This window comes from Bufo gargarizans, chromosome 7, assembly GCF_014858855.1.
Source record: "Bufo gargarizans isolate SCDJY-AF-19 chromosome 7, ASM1485885v1, whole genome shotgun sequence".
Classification (NCBI taxonomy): Eukaryota; Metazoa; Chordata; class Amphibia; order Anura; family Bufonidae; genus Bufo; species Bufo gargarizans.
Genome location: NC_058086.1, coordinates 23,846,526 through 23,866,398, shown reverse-complemented (window position 1 = coordinate 23,866,398; position 19,873 = coordinate 23,846,526). Strand labels below are relative to the sequence as shown.

Genomic DNA, 19,873 nt, shown 5'->3' with positions numbered 1-19,873 from the left:
GGAAGGCTGACCCGCCCTAGTCCAAAATGGCAATACCCCTTAACTTTTTTGCGTGGTAATATATTACTTTATTAATTGAAATTATGAGAAAGGGATTCGCTGTATGTAGACATCTATCAGTCAAGCTCGCAGCACAAGTGAAGGTGGTGTCCCATCATCCTCAGGATCTGCAACGAATCTCCCACAGTTGTCCCCCACTGACTTGCTGCCGCTTCTGACGCTCAACACATTCAATGATCCTTCAAGTTTATATGCTCGATGCCACCAATAGCGCTCTTGATTCTATCCCATCAATTAACAGGATTACTATTAGACAGAAGTGGACTTACTCTGATCCGGCGGCCATGTCTGAGTAGGATGTATCTGGTGTGGTGACTCCCAGAGGGATTACAATGCTCATGACGTCCGGCACTACGGTCGGGGAGAATCACGGGGTCGGAATCGCAGCGACTGACCACACCGAGGGTGGAGAGCCGCAAAGCGACGAGAGACTCTTCACGGTCATGAGGAAACCTATTGAGGGAAAAGTAGACAGTTACTGGAGGTGTCTTTATTTTAGAGAGCTAGTTATAGAGAGCCATATTTTTATCTCAAATGATGGTGAGCTCTAAATTATATATATACACATATACATACACACACACACACACAACGATTTAGAGATTTTTATTTTATAATGTTGCAATTGCGTTTATAAAAATTATAAAATAAAAATTTGTTGCTATGATCTTCTATGCATCTTAGGCCGCAGCAAGCAACTCTCGTATCACTCGCCTGACGCGTTTTACATACCAGTAGAACTAATTACTGCATGTATCAGACAGAGAAGCCGTGTTGTGAGGACAGGGGGTGTCGCACAGAAGTAAAAAAGAAAAAAAAAAAACCCTAACAAAATCAAGCCTAAGCCTGCGGAGATTCCTGTGGTCTCCAGTATACGAGGCTGTCTTGTGGAGCAGACATTTTAAACATGACCGGCCTAGATTCCTAATAACATCCAGACGGCTTCAAAGGCAAATATTCTTCCATTCATGAAAACGTAACTGGCTACAAACACGTCTCACATACGCCAGCAACCCTAACCCCATACACGTCAGATCGACTGCCAGATGCTCTTGGGTGTATAATCTTGGTGGAAATTAAAGGGGGTGTCCGGGATGTACAAATTATTTACAAAACCTCAGAATGCTGTTACAGGCAGCAATCTGACACTTCTCGGTCCAGTTTTCACACAGGAAATGCCCCTGCAGCCAATCGCTGACTGACGTGGGACCCCACTATAGCGAGTGATTGGCTAATTGGCCATTTCCTGTCTTGAGACTGGACCAGGGAGCAGAGACTAGCTGGGACCTGGAAAAATAAGGGATATGGATGACCTATCCTCAGGATCAGTAATCAATATCTGATCAGTGTGGGGTCAGACACCTGGCATTCCCACCGATCATCTTACCAAGCACAGCACCGTCGACTGGATAATGGCTGTGCTTGGTATTACAGCTTTACCCATTCACTTGATGGGACTGAGCTGTGCCTACGCCATGTGACCGATGAACATGAAGTCACTTGACTTTGAAGAGTTACCAAGTGCAACGGGCCCCTTCCAACAGGAAGTTGGACCCTGGACGATCTAACATTGATTAAGATAGAGAATCCATATTAAACCAACCCGATTAAGTAGACTGCAGACCAGGCGTGCTCAACCTGCGTCCCTCCTGCTGTTGCAAAACTACAACTCCCAGAATGCTCGAACAGCCTACAGCAGGGCATTGTGGGAGTTGCAGTTTTACAACAGCTGGAGAGCTGCAGGTTGAGCATGCCTGCTGTAGACATAAGGAACAAATGTGCAAAACAAGAATATGCAATATTTTAAGCTGTCAAGTCCTGGATAAACATCGACAGATCTGTTTATCTCCCTCTAAGCATTGGGGAAGCGGAGGGGAACAAAGCAGTCAACCAAGCAATGTCTACAGCAAGCTACATGTATCGATGGCTTTACTATATCCAGATCTAAAATTTGACTTTTACTGCCTCCCTCTTCCAAAAGACATGGAGTAGCTGATGAGCCTCCTTCCTCTGTAGCTATTGAAACACATGCTCAATTGAGCTTAACACGCATGTAAATGAGAGGCGAACCCCCTTAGCATGCTGCCATGTATGTTCTATTTGCACATCATTTTTCCTGGAAAGTACAAGTTAATGCAATCAGCTATTTTGCAACCGTGTCTGCTCAGGGTGGTAACGATTAGACCGCCCTAATGTTAGAGGAAAATGACTGCAACATGCATATTGAAAAACTGTAACCGTGCAAGCCTCCTGACCATGATGCGGTCCTCCGCCATCACAAGGCCTGCTCATTAGAATGGAGGGTCTGAGCAATTACAATCACTTGTATAGTAGCTAAAAGACTGCTGTCTATTTCTTGTCAAATCTTTCACAAGGCGGAAACCAGTCTAAAACCGTACAATACAACATGGGGGACCCATAAGGACCTCAATGAAGCCATGTCACCAGATTTTAAAGCAGTTTATAAACAATATTACCATCCAGTGAGCCCCACAGTTCTTGTACAAGGGATGATAAAAATATACCTAGGGGATCACATATGAGTCACAGATCCAGAACACCTATAGGCGATTCGTGTGCAGTCCCACGGGCACAGCTTCCCCCCTTAGAAAGAATGCGTCTAGCAGAAAATACCTGTATAAGACATAAAATGCGAGGCACATGGAGAATGTATCAGACATCCGGTGCCAACATACAGATCTGTATAATATGGCTGTGTTCATGAGCTTTCAATCGAGATTACTACAATGAACGGCAGCAGGGATGGAGTTCAGTCAGTCACATCCATCTGTACAAAGTCCGCAGCCTATTGGGGACAGCTTGAAGCTAATGTCTGTAAAGCGCTACGGAATGTGTCAGCGCTATATAAGTGCGTATAATAATAATAAATATACCCAATGTGGTTGCAGTGGGGAGTGCTGTGAGTGACAGCTGTAGCATCCAACCAGGAGATTATTACAGCTGTCACTCTGAACAAAGGGGAGGGGCTGTGAAGCAGCCCAATGCAGACAGCAATTCAGTGAAGCTCCTGCCTCCTGGGCACTTGCAGAAACGGAATCTGGCAGAATAAATGTTCATATTATCACTACTCCTGGTGATAAAAATTCCCCAAAAGTTATGTTTGTACAGCCACTACCTAGTGCTGTTTAGCATGGTCAAAACTGCTGACAGATTCCCTTTAAGCTGCAGGATCCATAAACGGGCCATCCTCCAGCAATACAAAACACATTAGAAATGAGGGCTAGGGCTAGGTGAGGGCTATGAGCGGCCTCATCTTCATATAAAAGACATGCATACTAGAGACACTCAATATGCAACTTATGACCACCTAAACACTAATAATTAGTAACCAAAGGCTTAGGCTACTTTCACACTAGCGGCACGGACCTCCGGCAGGCTGTTCCGTTGGGTGAACAGCCTGTCGGATCCGTCCTGCCGCTAGTGACCGTGTGCCCCCAGACTGCCGCTCCGTCCCCACTGACTATAATGGGGGTGGGGGCGGAGTTCCGGTGAGAGGCTGCCGGAATAAAACTACGACATGTCTGACATTTATTCCGGCATCCTGTGGCCGTGCGCTGCTGTGCCTCCCCGCAAACACCGCACCACCCATTATAGTCAATGGGGACGGAGCGGCAGTCCGGGGGCACACGGTCACTAGCGGCAGGACGGATCCGACAGGCTGGTTACCCGACGGAACAGCCTGCCGGAGGTCCGTGCTGCTAGTGTGAAAGTAGCCTTAATAGGAGCTTCACTTCAAAGGAGCTGATCTGCAATACCAGACAACCTATGGACAGATGTGTTACAGTTTATAGAGGGAAGCTGACATATTTTTTAACCATAGACTGAGTACACAACTTTTTACTGAGCTTGTGCGATGACGTGCTTTCTGTACAAATATCAGTTGATTACGGAGGTTAGATCGATAATAGAAAGACATGGCTGTGTCTGGGAAGAAGCAGACAGGTTTCTCTAATGCACTTCCATCTTTGGTCCCCCATTCTGTGCCTCAAACAGGCAGCCTGCAATTCTTCTCTGCTATTACAAATCTCCTCCTAGTTTGTAAACCAAGAAACAATCCAAGTAAAAACAAACACAAAAAGCCAAAAGCACTTTTTTCTCGCATTAAATGGTTTCTGTCACCTGAAAAATGGGTATTAAGCTGGCAGACATTAGCAATGCGCTAATTTTAGCTGAACATAACACTATATTAGTGCCATCTCACTGCCTGAAGCCTTTGAGAAAAACAAACTTTTATAATATGCTAATTAGCCTCTAGGAGGAGGGGGGGCACCTCTGGCCACGCCCTGCTACACTACATTGACAGGCAGCGTTTGTCTACAGTGTAAATCTCGCGCTGTTCGGTATTTGGCGCAGGCGCAGTGAGGAAGCTGGCAGCCGGCGAGCGCCCATGACTCACAGCGCCTGCGCCGAATACACTGCAGACTGGGCTGGAGGTAGGAGACCAGTGCTGCCTGCCCCTGTCAATCTAGTGTAGCAGGGCCAGAGGTGGGAGAAGGGAGCCTCTAGCAACGCCCCCTGCCCCCCCCCCCCAAAGCTCCTAGAAGCTATTTAGCATATTATAAAAGTTTGTTTTTCTCAATAATGGCGGCAGGCAGTGAGATTGCACTAATATAGTTATGTTCAGCTGACATTAGCACATCGCTAATGTCAGCCAGCTTAATACCCATTTTTTAGGTGACAGAAACCATTTAAAACAATTTAACACTTCGTTATGTAAAAAAAAAAAAAAAAAAAAAAAGAGGCAAGGGAGGGGGAGAGCGAGCGAGAGAGAAAGAACTTGTCCGGAATCAGCAGGACGCACATTTTGCTGTAACTATAAATCTATAAAGCGGTTTGCCCACAGGAATCCTGGCCTCATCCTTCATTGCAGGCGTAGTCGATAACCTTTACCTTGATTAGGCAAGATTATTTTATTAAAAAAATAAAAAAATACCACAGGCATCAAGAAGAAACATGTTGTAATGGTGATACACCCTTCTTTACGGTGCTTGAAAACTGAGGCCTAGAAATTCACGAGGCCAAGCTGAAGCCTCACTGCTCCTTTAGTAACAAGTTCCAGTAAATGAGTAACTAGCGAAGAGGAAACAAATGTTCACAAAGTAAAAGCAGTGTAAGGCTACTTTCACACTCGCGTTTGGTGAGGATCAGTCTTAATTCAAAGACGAATCCGCACCGATAATGTAAACGCTTGCATCTGTTCATAACTGATCAGTTTGCATTATTCATAAAAATAAAATAAAAAAAGTCTAAGACCAAACCGATCCGTCTTGACTTACATTGAAAGTCAATGGGGGACAGATCCGTTTTCAATGGCACCATATCGTGTCAGTGAAAACGGATTCGTCCCCATTGACTTACGTTGTAAGTCAGGACGGATCCGTTTGGCTCCGCATCATCAGGCGGACACCAAAACGCTGCAAGCTGCGTTTTAGTGTCCGCCTGAAAAGCGCAACGGAGACCAAACGCTGAAAAATTGATGCATTCTAAACGGATCCTTAGCCATTCAGAATGCATTGGGGCTGAACTGATCAGTTTTGGGTCGCTTGCGAGATCCCTGAAACTGATCTCACAAGCGGACCCAGAAACGCCAGTGTGAAAGTAGCCTTAGAAAGGGCCCAGGACAGAAGATCTGATCATGGTGCCCAGGGCGTCATTTCCTTCTGGAGAGTGGCTGACATCATATCTGGGACAATCCCTCACTCTCCAACACAAGGAAATTCAGGGAACACTGTAACCTTAAGGTGAACAATGACTTAGACCAGGGTTCCTCAACTCCAGTCCTCAGGCCACGCCACTGGCCTACGAAGAGTAATAAAATCTACACAACACCGGGTTCGGGTACCAAACATGCCAATTTTCTCACACGTGTGCAAAACGCATTAAAATGTTTATCATTTTCCCGCGACGCACCCGCATCTTATCCGGACCAAATCCGTGAAGCCGGTGTGAAAGAGGCCTAAGGGTCCAATTCACACGTCCACAAAATGGGCCAGCACCCGTTCTGCAATTTTGCGGAATTGGTGCGCAAAAGATGTGGACAGCACACTGTGTGCTGTCCGCATCCGCACTTCCGTTCCGTGAAAAATTAGAACATGTCCTATTCTTGTCCGCAGCCATGGACAAGAAAGGGCATTTCTATTATAGTGCCGGCCATGTGCGGTCCGCAAAATGCAGAACGCACATGGCTGGTTGTCCATGTTTTGCAAATCTGCAATTTGCAGACGTGTGAATGGACCCTAAGTGTGGCGAATCGATGCTGCAGTTACATGTGCAAAAGGTGATCTAGGCACCAGTGTGCAAGAAAAACAGTCAATGGGACGCAGAAGTAAAAGAAAGCTTTGACCCCTTTATTCTCAGGATCATTCTGCCAATGATAATAGTGATCATCCACTGTTCGCACGGATTCAATTCAGACAAAAAAAAACAAAAAAAAAACATCTATGAAATCAGAATCCATGTCCTGTTTATAATGCCCATGAAACAACCCCACCTAACTAGCAAACAGGGGTAAGGGAACAGCTCATCTGCCAAAGCTATGCCCACATGAGGCAGCCAGCAAATGCAAGATTTAAATGCTAAATCGTGTGGCCAATGGCTGCCGCAGGTGAGGTTACACAAAGCACTTCCCACCCACCCTAACCTATAATATATTACATCCTGGGACCCATGATGATGTTCTGGTAAACAATCCCTCTATATTTCCCAAAAATTAGATGCAGTGTTATTTTCTGGTCGGTGATAAATGTCTGGGAATACAATACAGAAGATGGGCAGGAAAAGTGCTGCTTCTGCTTCCATTTGGTATAGGACCCTCTTCCTAATCAGACCGAGATGCAGGTAAGTACCGTATCTCGCTCAGGATCTCAGGCCTGAATGCTAACTTAATATAACAGTACTTATTCCCATTAAGGGACCTCAGCAAAAGCACCATTCACATTCTGCTAGTGGAGTAATAGGGGATTGTGATCAGTTTTATGTAGGTCACATGAATATCATTAAGGAGCCGGGACCTTGTTTGCACATACATCAAAGGTGTTCAGTCTAAAGGCTGTATTACACCAACAGATTATCTGACAGATCTTCTGACCAATCGCACACAGATCTTTTTGTTATACACACACAAACTATTGGTTCGACTGGACAGAAATTGGTTGGTGCAATACAGCCCTAAGGCTATCTGCACAGGTTGCGGATTACGTGCGAATTTTCCATGCAGATTCTTGTGTGAACGATAAATCTACAATGTACAATTTGCTTTTTCTTTCTGTGTGGAAACTGATCGGCTGAGCAGATTTTGAAATTGCGACATGTCGATTGTTTGGGTGGATTTTCTGTGCGGATTTCACCCATTGCAATGCAAAGGGGGACATCTGCTGCAAAACCGCATCAAATACACAAGTTACATATTCGGATTTTGGTGCGGAAATGCAGAGAGATCCCATTGGAATTCAATGTGGAATTTCTGTTTGTAAACCCGCACCCGTGGGCAGGCACTTTCAGATCACGCATAGTTGGTGAGAACTTGCAGATGTCATTTTTTTAATTTGCACTGTTAGGCCGCCTACACACGTTGCGGAATACGTGCACTTTTCCACGTGGATTCCCCTGAGAAAAATCCACAGCGTAGTGCACTACCAGCAAAGTGTACGAGATTACACAAATCACATGTACACTTTGCAGACTTGTAGTGTGGATTTCCAAATTTGCAGCATGCCAATTAAGGGTGAGATCTGCAGCAAAAGTGCATCAAATCTGCTGTTAGAAATTGCAGATTTTGGTGTGGATATGGTGCAGAAATGCACACAAATCCACGCAGATCTTGCAGTGCAGGTGTCCTTATAGTGTTACATATGTATTGTAATTTCTATACTGCTATGAGGGTAATGCGGTTATACCTTGTGTTATCAGTTGCTATGCAGTATAGCAGTGCACCGTCCACCTATGAAAAGCTTCCTGCTGCTTTATATAAGTTAAAGGCAAACCCATTCAGCCTTCACACAGCAGCAAGACGACACTCACTGAAAACCAACGGCCCACACAATAACATAAGAAAGGTACAGCAGGATGGCGGCACCATCTTCACTTGTCATAGATGTTAACTATTCACCATTCAGAATTGCATTCTGGTCAGCGATTGGGTTTTAAAATGAGCTGATGCACTTTGCACCTAAGGCTCTGTTCGCACAGTGCCAGATTTGTCACACGGTAGACACCAACAGTGCCCAAAGAACCCCACCGAATTATAATGGGGCTCTTCAGGTTCTGCTGGAAAAGACAGTGCTGCACTTAATGCTTTTTGTTTCCATCAAGTGTGTGATAGAATCTGTGACAGGCTCTGTTACACAGGTGTGAACACTGCCTTAGGCCTCTTTCACATTACCGTGTCGCCCGTGGCCATATTGCGGCCCACATAACAGCGAGTCCGCAATACACGGGACACCAGCCGTGTACATTCCACATCACGGATGCTGACCCATTCACTTGAATGGTTCATCAAATACGGAGATGAGGTGCGGAACGGAAGCACTACAGAGTGCTTTCGTGGGGTTCCGTTCCGCAAATAGATAGAACTTGTCCTATCTTTTTGCGGAACGAACGGATTGCGGACCCCGTTCAAGTGAGTGGGTCCGCGATCCGCATGCAGCTGGCCCACGGTTGGTGCCCGTGCATTGTGGACCGCAAATTGCGGTCCGCAGCATGGGCATGGCCATCACACGTTCGTTAACCAGAGATGTAGGTCTTAAGGATCAAAACTATGCTGTATCACGTCAGATCAATGAAGCCAAATACAGACAATATACTGAAGACATTAAGATGCCAGTTGGACCAGTTTGCCTAGTTAATGGTCTACTGGTGAGGGTTTATACGCATCAACCTAAAACAGCACCTAAAAAGGAGCGGCTGGAAGCATCTTTCTCGTATCTGTCCAGCCCAAAATGGGAAATAAAGATAATTGAACTCCACACCATGAACTACACATCACTACACGAATACATCTTTGGCCCACAAGTCTGCATTAAACCAACTAGATTACCGAAATTATGTACAAAGCTGGTCCATCCACCACTGCACCAGAATACCGCCGACTCACCAATCTTTTCATGAAGGCAATGTTTTGTTAACGTGGCCATTCCACTAAAATGTTGCTTTGCCAAATCTGCCTCTAAGGGTCCAGTCACACGTCCGCAAAATGGGTCCGCAACAGGTGCGGAGCCATTCATTTTCAATGGGGCTGGAATGTGCTGTCCGCATCAGCATTTGCGGATCCGCACTTCCGTCCAGGAAAAAAATAGAACATGTCCTATTCTTCTCCGCAGTTGTGGACAAGAAAAGGCATTTTCTATGAGAAGGCTGACGATGTGCGGTCGGCAAAAAGCGGAACCCACATTGCCAGTGTCCGTGTTTTGTGGATCCGCAAAACACATATGGACGTGTGAATGGACCCTTACAGTGTCTGCACAAGATGAAGATTTGAGTGCAGAAAATATGCAAGAAATCTGCACCAAAACCCTCACTATTTATTGCGGTCTGGCCCGTTTTCTTGTTTGGTTTTTAGTGCAGATTTAATGCAGTTTTGCCACACATCTCACTCTTCCATTGAAAAGGGTGAAATCTGCACACAAAAAAACTGCAACAATTGACACTGACATTTTAAATCTGCACAGCAGGTCAAGAAGCAGCTAAAAAAAACAACACACACTTTGCTGGTACTGTATTACGCTGTGCTTTTTCCGCACAAAATCAGCGTGTAATCTGCACCCTAAGGGTCTGACATCTGTAGGTTTCAACTGTTGCAAAACTATCATTTCCAGCATACTGGAATATGTAGTTCCAAAATAACTGTTGGAGACCACCAGTTTATATAAATCTCCCTTGACGTCTCCTTTATAAAAGGCAACATACGGATAAGAGGAATATTAGACTGAAGTGTCTTCTCCGTTGTCTGCACTGAATATTTAAGCTGGAAAAAAATGGGGTTCTTTTTCATCTTCCGGGAAAAAATAAATAAATAAGGAATCGCAACATTAATGCCATGTAGTTTTGTCTGTTTAGTGCAGTGCGTATTACAGAGATATCCTTTATATCTCCTGCAATATGCACCAAACCACTTGTGCTCTTCCTCATCGATTCCCCCTCCTCTGCTTCTGTCCACAGCTGGCACTCTGCAGCAAGGCTCCCAGCACTAACAAGGCGAGCACGTCCTAACCTCCCGGCTCCTTCTAAATCAATAGTAAGATTTGCAGCGCTGCTGACAGCCTGTGCTAATGGCAGACAGGCTGGACTGCCTCCCTCATCCCGTCCCCCAGGAGGCACTGCGATTTATCAGACACCTTGGTGTGGCTGGAAATGCTATTGACCCCAACTCTTCCCGTGGAGGATTCTCTGCCATCTAGGTGGCTCAATTAAACAGAGCATCTCATTCCGAGAGCACGCATTAACCCATGCAAGGCCTGTAACAGCACACCAAAAGGAGGAGGATACGATATGCAACGTGCAATCCGGTAAAATTTACCTTTAGACAGGCCCGTGGCCGCAAGGGTCCGATAATCTTTTCTTCCAGCGTTCCTCTGGAAGTCTGCAATAAAAAGAAAGATGTGACAGGTTACAAGAGGGGAGACATGAATAAGCACTTGATTATTAGCATTCAAATTTGATAAAGATATTTTATACAAAACTGTGCGGCCAATTTCACCTTTTACATACATGACAGGTAAAGGATATTTTTACACTGCTGGCCTGTGTGACATATTAGAGATCCAAGTGAGCTGGTATTAATGTCACTACCAGAGGCGTCCCTTGCATTACCACGTAGAAGGATTTTCTCGCCGGCTCCGTCACACCCTCTCCTCCTTGTGTGCTCTCTTACCACCAAGACATACTCAGATGGTTTCATATCACAACACGTTCTCCAGCAGTGTGTGGGATTGGGGAAGAGGGAGAAAAAAAAACAAAAAACTGCTGTGCGGTAGTGAGGTTCAGCCAGCCTATGGAAAAAACATAAAATGTATAGAGGGGATTCTGTGCACGGCAAGGAGCACACAACTGACGCTCCAGTCAGAAACACCTGCATAAGGTAAGGAGTAAAGAAGAGTCAGAAGAGGGAAGCAGAATTCATTAGCTTTATTTTCTCAGTAAATGAGCCTGTCACTTTAAAAGATACCGATCCAAGAAGAAACACATCAACCTGGCTGGTAAAGGTCAGTCAATCCCTCTGTGGATGAATAGCAAGTGATGCACAGGAAGGAAAAATGTGCAGAAAGCAGAGCATTAAAACAGGTCTGCTTATTGAGAAGGATGCACAATATATTGCGCATATATAAGGAGGCATTCACACGACCGTGTACATTTTGCGGATCTACATGTCCCACCCAAAAATATATATTGTGGGGCCACACGGCACGCTGTCCGCATCTTTTGAAGCCCCACTGAAATGAATGGGTTTCTATCTAGTTTGAAAAAAAATGTGGATTGGACCGAAAATGCCCCTTAAAGCAGGGATATTGTGAATGGGTTTATAGGACATTTCATAGGCTTTAAGCCTCATCCACTGTGCAGTACTTACAGGGGCTTTCTGGGATTTTAATATTGATTACCTATCCTCCGGATAGGTCATCAATATCAGAACGGCGGGGGTCTGACACCCGGCACCCCTGCCGATCAGCTGCTTGAAGAGAAGGCCACGCACCTTGCCAGCGCAGCCTTACCTTCATGGTTTACCTGCAGGTAATACAAGAAGCCGTCCTATTCACTTTATTAAGACAGCTAGTGTATAGGAAGGAGCCGCGCCATAGAAAATAATGGGACGGCTTCTTGTAATTACACCTGCTCACCGCTGCGATGTCGAGCAGATAAATTATGAAGGGAAGGCTGCGCTGGCCTGCCTTTATCCAGCTGATCTGCCAGTGATCTGATATTGATGACCTAGCCTGAGGATTGGTCATCAATATCAAAATTCTGGAAAACCCCTTTAAATTAGGAGTCTGTCTTTTAAGCATATAGAAAGAAAGAAATCATACAGAATCTGCACAATCAAAAGAAAAAACACATTTCTATATGTATTCAGCTGAAGCTGCCCCTGCGATTTGCTGCCCACCACAGACCCAGCCTCATAAAGCTGGTGAAGCTGCCGTCAGCCATCCATTTATCCTGCAGGAGTTGGACACCCCTTTAATAAATGTACGACAGTAAGTTCAGCAACTTTATAATTCTATTTTTCATTTTCAAGATCTATTTGCTGTCCGTGTGAATGGAAAATATTCCCATTTATGTGCATTGATTGATAACCCTTAGAGTACGTACATAGCAAATATTTCAGAAGCTGAGCCTCAGATTCCTGCCAGAGATTTGCATTATAGGGGGTTTTACAGGACTTCGATATTGATGATCAATCCTCAGGATAGCTCATTAAATATCTGATCAGTAAGGGTCTGACCCCTGTCACTCTACCTAGGACACCACGTCCATTGGTCAAATGGCCTTTGTGCTGCTCAGTCCCATTCAAATCAACTGCAATACCAAGCACAGCCACTATACAAGGTAGGGCGCTGTGATGGGTACACTATGCAGAGGCTGTAGTGCTCATCCAAGTGCTGTGGCTCCTCTTCAAAACAGTTGATCGGCGGGGTACCAGGAGTATATTGATGACCTATACTAAAGACAGGTCAATATTATACTAAGTCCCAGGTCCACATATGGATTAGCCCCATTCCCATGGAGATAATCTGTGTGCAGCTGAACTGCGGTGGTGTCTGCTCGGAAACCACATCATGAAGTGACACACACATTTCAAAATTCGGGGCTGCGTGCACAACAACGTGCAATCTGATTGCAAAAGAATGGTGTGCAGATTTCAACATGGAATAAGTGCAATAATTCCCGTGAAAATACCACCCAAGTACAGGGCTACACCATCTCCAGAATTCCCATAGAAATGAATGTAGCGGCCACGTGCATGTGCGACCGGCCGATCCGTTCTTTGCAGGGGGTACGGGGCCCCTGTTCTCGTGGTTGGTGAAGGTCCCAGCAGTAGATAGTGCGATCTGATAGTTATGCCTTATCCTGTGGATAGGGGATAACTTTAACCAACCGGAATACCCCTTTAAATAACTTCTCAGAGCTGAGAATTTGCTACAAATTTACCCAGTCTAGGAAATCCTGCCAGACCTACAGAACTTAGTCCTGATAGTCTGCTACCATGTATCAGTGCAGGTACAAAGTATCAGCTCGGAGTCCAGACTGCTAAATGTAGGGAATATTGTCTAGACTGGATACCAATGCAGCAAACCCTCAGATGTGCAGACTCGCCCTAATATTATACTGCTGCAGCCATATTTATCCTGCCCCACCTATACAAAAATGGCCATCTAAAAGCCGTAAGATGAACGCTTTCTCAGATGTCTGCCAAACAGACGCCCCGGTCAGACAGTATAACCTGACGTGGAATATATTATAATCTGGATCAGTCAGATGGATTGTCTGGCTAATGGGAAAAAAAACAAAGAACCAGATGTAAGGTTCTGTTCACATCTGCACTCATCTTTTCCACTGGTCTGTTGCATCACAGGAGCAGAATAATGAAAATGACGGCCGTGCCGGATGCATCTCATGATGGATGATAAAGGTGCCCGGCAGACCCCATTGCCTGTAATGGTGCTTGTTATCTCGTTGCACTATTTTGTCTGGCATTTTTGAATCTGCAACTGATCCTCCAATGCAAATGTGAACAGCACCTTAGGCTACTTTCACACTAGCGTTTTTGCTGGATCCAGCAGGATTCAGAAAAACGCTTCCGTTACCGATTATACAAATGTCTGCAGCCGTTATGAACGGATCCGATATTATAATCTGTAACATAGCCAAGAAGGATCCGACTGAAAGTCAATGAGGAACGGATCCGTTTTTTTATTGTGTCAGAGAATCCGTTTTGCTCCACATCCCAGGATGGAACGAAAACGGCAGAATGCTGCTCTCCAGTATGAGAACGGAACAGAATGCATTTTGGAGCACTCCGTTCTGTTCAGTTACGTTTTGTCCACATTGACAATGACTGGGGACAAAACGGAAGCGTTCTTTCCCGGTATTCATATAGTCCATATGACGTATCTCAATACCGGAAAATAGAAACGCTAGTGTGAAAGTAGCCCAAGCCGCACGAACGAAGGAACAGTGTTAACAATGTGAACTATTCTTGCATGTGAAGAGAGATGTGTGAAAAGACAGGCCTACTGCAGGCAGTTCTCTTGATTAATACAAAAGCACGTACACTGTAAAATTTCGCAGACGTGCAAACATATCTGCAGACCTCGTCGGGGCGATGCATTTTCTGTTAGCCATACGTATAGGCAATATCCGTTTTTTCTCTACATGAATAGATGTGATCAGCAGCAAACACTGAACCTCCCCTTCGAAGGGGCAGGCGGCCCCATTACAGGCCAATGACCGCACACATTCGATTTTCTGGTCACACTGGCCAGCTTTCTGCTAGACTGGACATGGCACACATCTTGTCAGCATGAAATCTCGCTTTGGTAGAAAACCGCCAATTTTCTACATAGATGGTGGAGTCCTTGGTAAAACACCTGCTGTGCCGAGTGTGCTACAGAGGCCATTGTCGAAGAGTAGCGGCGATCCCATAGAAATGAAAAGGTTCGTCACACGAGCCGCAAGAAATCCTACACTGCTGGACTTCTGGGCGAATCGCACAGCAATCCTACTAATTTTTTATGAGATCATAACCACTCTGCAATCCTGGCCGCAATCAGTGCTGCCATACCTGAAGAGTCCAAGCAACATGGTAGGGATTCTGCAAAATTATGTGCAAGGGGCAGCACTGGTGCCATGCTGGGGTCCTAGGTTAAAATTCAAATAAGGACAACATCTGCATGGAGTTTGTATGTTCTCCCCGGTTTCCTCCCGCACTCCAAAAGACATACTGATAGGGAACTTAGATTGTGAGCTCCTGGGGACAGCAGGTAATGATCATGCCTGTAAAGCTCTGCGGAATAGGTCAGCGCTATATAAGTGAGTAATGTAAATACACTACCCTCAACACCTAGTCAGGTAACCGCCATGCTGCACCCTTCACATATATCCTATAATGTTCCTGTATGTTTCAAATGTGGCAGATGGAAATACCAAGCATGACCATTATGACAGCACCATTATAAAAAAAAAAAGCTGTATGTGTACTGTGCAGATTTTTTTTTTTTAATAGTAATATTAAAATTTTTAACACATCTGCCAAAGGGTTAACAGGAAATGAGCCATCTGAATATGGCACTGGAATAAGGCAGATGAGGGAGGGGCAACGTCAGAACAAAGGTGACTCTTAGGAGCCTCTGGGCTTAGTGAGGTTTCCTGAAGAGGCCGGAGGATGGGGGGAATCCTGTGAAGAGACGAGGCCTTGTCTGCTCCCTCTCTGTACAGCGACGAGGAGCCGGCGGTGCTGCTATGGATGATGCAATCCTGGTGCACGGCAGACAGATCAGGATCAATAATCCAGTAGAAACCCCGGGTTCTTCACGCGTTTCCTTAAACCTTTCCCTAAGCGCGGGGTCCTGTCATGTACTGTGACAATATATACAGGTGGCAAACCAGTGGTGCAGCATAGGGGCTAAACCACATTTTGATTTCTCTGCCTCAACCTGCAAAATGCTTCACCGGTGACGTTCCTAACACCATAGACTGAGCTCCCTATAGATCACCCCTAAGTGCACTATATGTGTGTGACAAACATTGGATCATTTATCGTTTTACGCACGTTCAGCTGAGAATTGGACAATCTGCAGGTCTCCCTTTAACCTCCTATCGTCACATGTGCCCGTAGGCTATTTCCACCATTAGGCAGCACCTCCCCCCACGGGCTGTCAATCAGTCGTACACGTCCTCCTTCCTGTTCTACGACTACTTCCTTTGCAAGACACTACCCGATGGTAAATTCCATGTGAACTGGAGACTTGTGCACTAAAGCACCGCTTATTTGTGGCCTGCTAGCAGGGAAAACATTTTTTCTCCCCCCCCCCCCACCCCCACGCTCAAATACACACTTTTTTCCTCCCTGTCCTGTTGCAGGTCATGTTTGATAGTTGATATAAGGTCAGTCTGGCAGCTAAATATTACACTCACTATTGACATTTCTAAGTGCACTGTCCACGGGGCCCCTGGGACCCGTCCAGTCCCCGCCGAGACTGATTTACTTCAAACAGCTGGTTTATGTGCCTGTGGAGGGCAGCAGGCCCTACTAAACTGGTTTAATGGAACCAGTAAAGTATGTCTTATCAAAGCCAAAGATAATGGTAAAGCAAATCACTGGGCCTGAAGTGTTGCCTGGCCATAGCCATGAGATGTATCAGTGGACACCGTGGGTTGAGGCTGCATCCATCACGTCTATGGTGATGAGACGATGACCTCCGTCAGTCGAATAGAATTAAAGGGGCATTGACACATTGAAAGTTTTGATCAGTGGAAGTCTGAGTGCCGAGACGCTCACCAATCCCTACAATGAGGAGAGGGAAGCGCTCGCATATCAGCCTCACTGCAGGAGGGGGATGGAGACAAACATCAGAAAGTCTCTCTATTTCACCCCCTGCGAGCGCTCCTCTCCCCTCGTTCTGGGGGGCCTCTGCACTCCGAACCGCACAGATCAAAACGCCATATGTCTCTACACATACAATCTGCAGCGTAATATACAATACCAGCAAAGTGTATGAGAGTACACAAACCTCATGTAGACTGTGCTTTTTTGTTCTGTGGAAATTGACCTGCCGGTTGAATTGTGAAATCTACAGCATGTCAATTCTTTGCATGCCCCCCATTTAAAAAAACATAGGTAACACGTGGTTTTTGGCGTGGAAACCCACAGAAATCTTCCCGATATTTGTGCAGACAGCTCACACCTGTGGGGTGGCTGCAGCCTGCACACGGTGCAGATTTACGGTGGCTGCACATGGTGCAGATTTTCCACAGGTCTCACCCTTCCATTAAAAAGGGGTGAAATCCGCACAAGAAAAAAAGGCAACAAGAACCGACATGCTGCAAATTTCAAAATCCGCTGAAGAAAAAGCAAAGTGTACATGAGACTTATCTAGTCTCATATACTTTGCTGATACCGTATTACGTTGCGAAAATCTGCATGGAATACGAATTATGTGCAGGCACCCCTAAAGTGCATCAATCCTAAACTATCAATGAAGACAAGTTGTACCAGAGGTGTCTAGCAGCCACTTATCCCGCCTCAACCACAGAGAAGCAGGGCGCCTTCACACCCTGCAGAAACATCGGCGACTGAGCATTAGTTTCGTTCATCCAAGGCTACTTTCACACCTGCGTTTAGGTGCGGATCCTTCTGGTATCTGCACAGACGGATCCGCACCTATAATGCAAACGCTTGTATCCGTTCAGAACGGATCCGTTTGCATTACCATGGGAAAAAAAAAACAAAAAAAAAAACACGGAACACATATGGAATGTACTCCGTATGTCTTCCATATCCGTTCCATATTTGCTGAACCATACATTGAAAATGTTATGCCCAGCCCAATTATTTCTATGTAATTTACTGTATATGCCATACAGAAAAACAGAACGGAAAAATGGACCGGAAACCCAAGGAAAACGGAACGAATCCGTGAAAAACGGACCGCAAAATACAGAAAAAGCCATATACGGTCGTGTGGAAGAGGCCTAAATTGGATTTGTGAAAATCCATGTGCTTGCTACCAAGCAGATATTTCTGCAGTAAAACTTGCAGCATGTGGAGGCGCCCGCATGCTTACAACCAGCTCATGCTGTAAAGACGACTTGCAGGCGATCAATTAAATCCCATCAGGATCACACAAAAAAATAAAATAAAAAATCCAATTGGCAAGTGGAATGTTTAAAAAATGAGGCATTGATCCATGGCTTTCACTGCCACATGGCCGAGTCCACGTCATCCTATGTGACAGTGTTGTGGGTTTCTAGGTCAAGCTCATAGGAACTGAACTACAAGGTAGAAAAGAATAAAGCGCTACCCCTCTGCCCAGATTACACTGGTATAACATCTATTTTCACCCTAATAAACTCATCTATCATTCATTAGGAAAGTCATAACTGTGTCTACCTACTGCAGCCACAAATAACCAAACCAGCGGCCGGGGCAGAGCGCAGAATGTGCAGTCAAAGGCTAGAACTAAAGCTCTTATAACTAAGAGCTGGACTAAGGCAGGTTTCACAGGTTTTTTGGCATTTTTGAAATGTTTTGCAGCTTTTGGTACATTTTGTTTGTCTCTTTTTGCAGGATATTTTAGCCCCAGATGATACATGGAAGTCTATGGGAAATTTGACATGCAGAACAAACAGGTTTGTGGTGGCATTTTCTGTCCCTGGAGTTTTTTTTTTGTTTTGTTTTTATTGCAGCATGCTCTAGGTCTGGCGTTTTTTGTCCCACAGCCAGCCATTGGTTTTTGCACTGCTTAAAAAAAGTTAAAATAAATCACACCAACGTGTGTTGCATTTTTATTTTTTTTATTTTTTATAGCAATGAATATTGCCCATGCTGCTCTACACAGGAAGTGACAGACAGACATACACTGTATATAAATGCAAGACAAAAAAAAAAAAAACACAGATGCTGAAACAAGCTATATGAGCACAAGTCATGCTTTTTTTTTTTTTTTTGAGGGGGTCTATTATAAAAGGAGTTTCCGGAGTTAGAGGAGCTCCTAATGCTTTGCTCAAATCATCCCTTCTAGTGAACCTGACTCTGATCTGTACCCCATTATTTCTACAGCTTTAGGCCTTTTGCACATGACCGCATGGCTTTTTCTGTATTTTTTGGTCAGTTTTTCACAGGATCCGTTGCGTTTCCATTCCGTAGTTCGGCAAAAAAAATCTCTGTATGCAATCCATTGTTTGCGGATCGCAAATGGAAACATAACATTTCTAATCATTAATGTAATGTATTTAACAGTATACACATGGGCAAAGTGGGCATGGACCCGCAAAAAACTGATGACATACGGATGTGTTCCATATGCATTCCTTATTTTTTGCAGACCCATTGACTTATTTAAAGACACGGATCGTTATTTGCACACAATAAGTTCTATCTTTCAGCGGAACGGAAATGGAATGCATACGGAGTACATTCCGGTTATTTTTTTTTTGTGTAACCATTGAAATGAATGGTTCCGCATACGGAATCTAATAATATATATATATATATATATATATATTTACAGATCCCACAAGGAGTAAACACTACACAACTGTGACCATCAACAGGATCGGGCTCTAAGATCCATGCATCAGTAGGGTGTGAAGGCAACGACCACCACCTATTCTGCAAATGTAGACAATTGGATCCTAGATTCTCTCTCTCTCTCTCCTCCCCCCCCCCCCCCCCCCCATTTCAGTTTTAAATCCACCAAATACTTTGGTGCAGCAAACTTCCAGCCTCATGAATCAGTCAGGCAACTTCTGGAATCATCCGTCTCCCCGCGCTGCCCTATTTCTGTCCTAGATGCAGAAAGCATTAATCTTATTTCCCAAGTTAAAAAATGCAGCACGGGCTCGAACCGCAAAGGTTCACTGGCTGCTTTCTGTTCCAAACACGTACAGGAATATAATGGATAACCGCTCTGGTGATCCCTTCCGCGACCTCAATCTAATCACTCCTCCTCCCAGCGCCGCCATGCAAGGCTATGCAGCCTCCTCCCCGAATAACACCTATATGTGGTTTAGTAAGTAGATCAAGATCATTACACTGTGCAACTGATCTTACTCCTGCAGCGCATCTGGGCTTACAAACAAA

At 45.0% G+C, this 19,873-nt stretch overlaps 1 protein-coding gene across 1 annotated transcript in view; it reads right to left on the bottom strand.

The window, feature by feature from the left end:
* Window positions 1-19,873, bottom strand: part of SETD5 (SET domain containing 5) — an 89,236-nt gene that overhangs the window by 38,964 nt on the left and 30,399 nt on the right. The window contains 2 exon segments of the mRNA XM_044302190.1: window positions 330-513; window positions 10,595-10,657. Of these exon segments, the coding sequence (XP_044158125.1) occupies window positions 330-400 (71 nt within the window). The 5' untranslated portion in view covers window positions 401-513; window positions 10,595-10,657.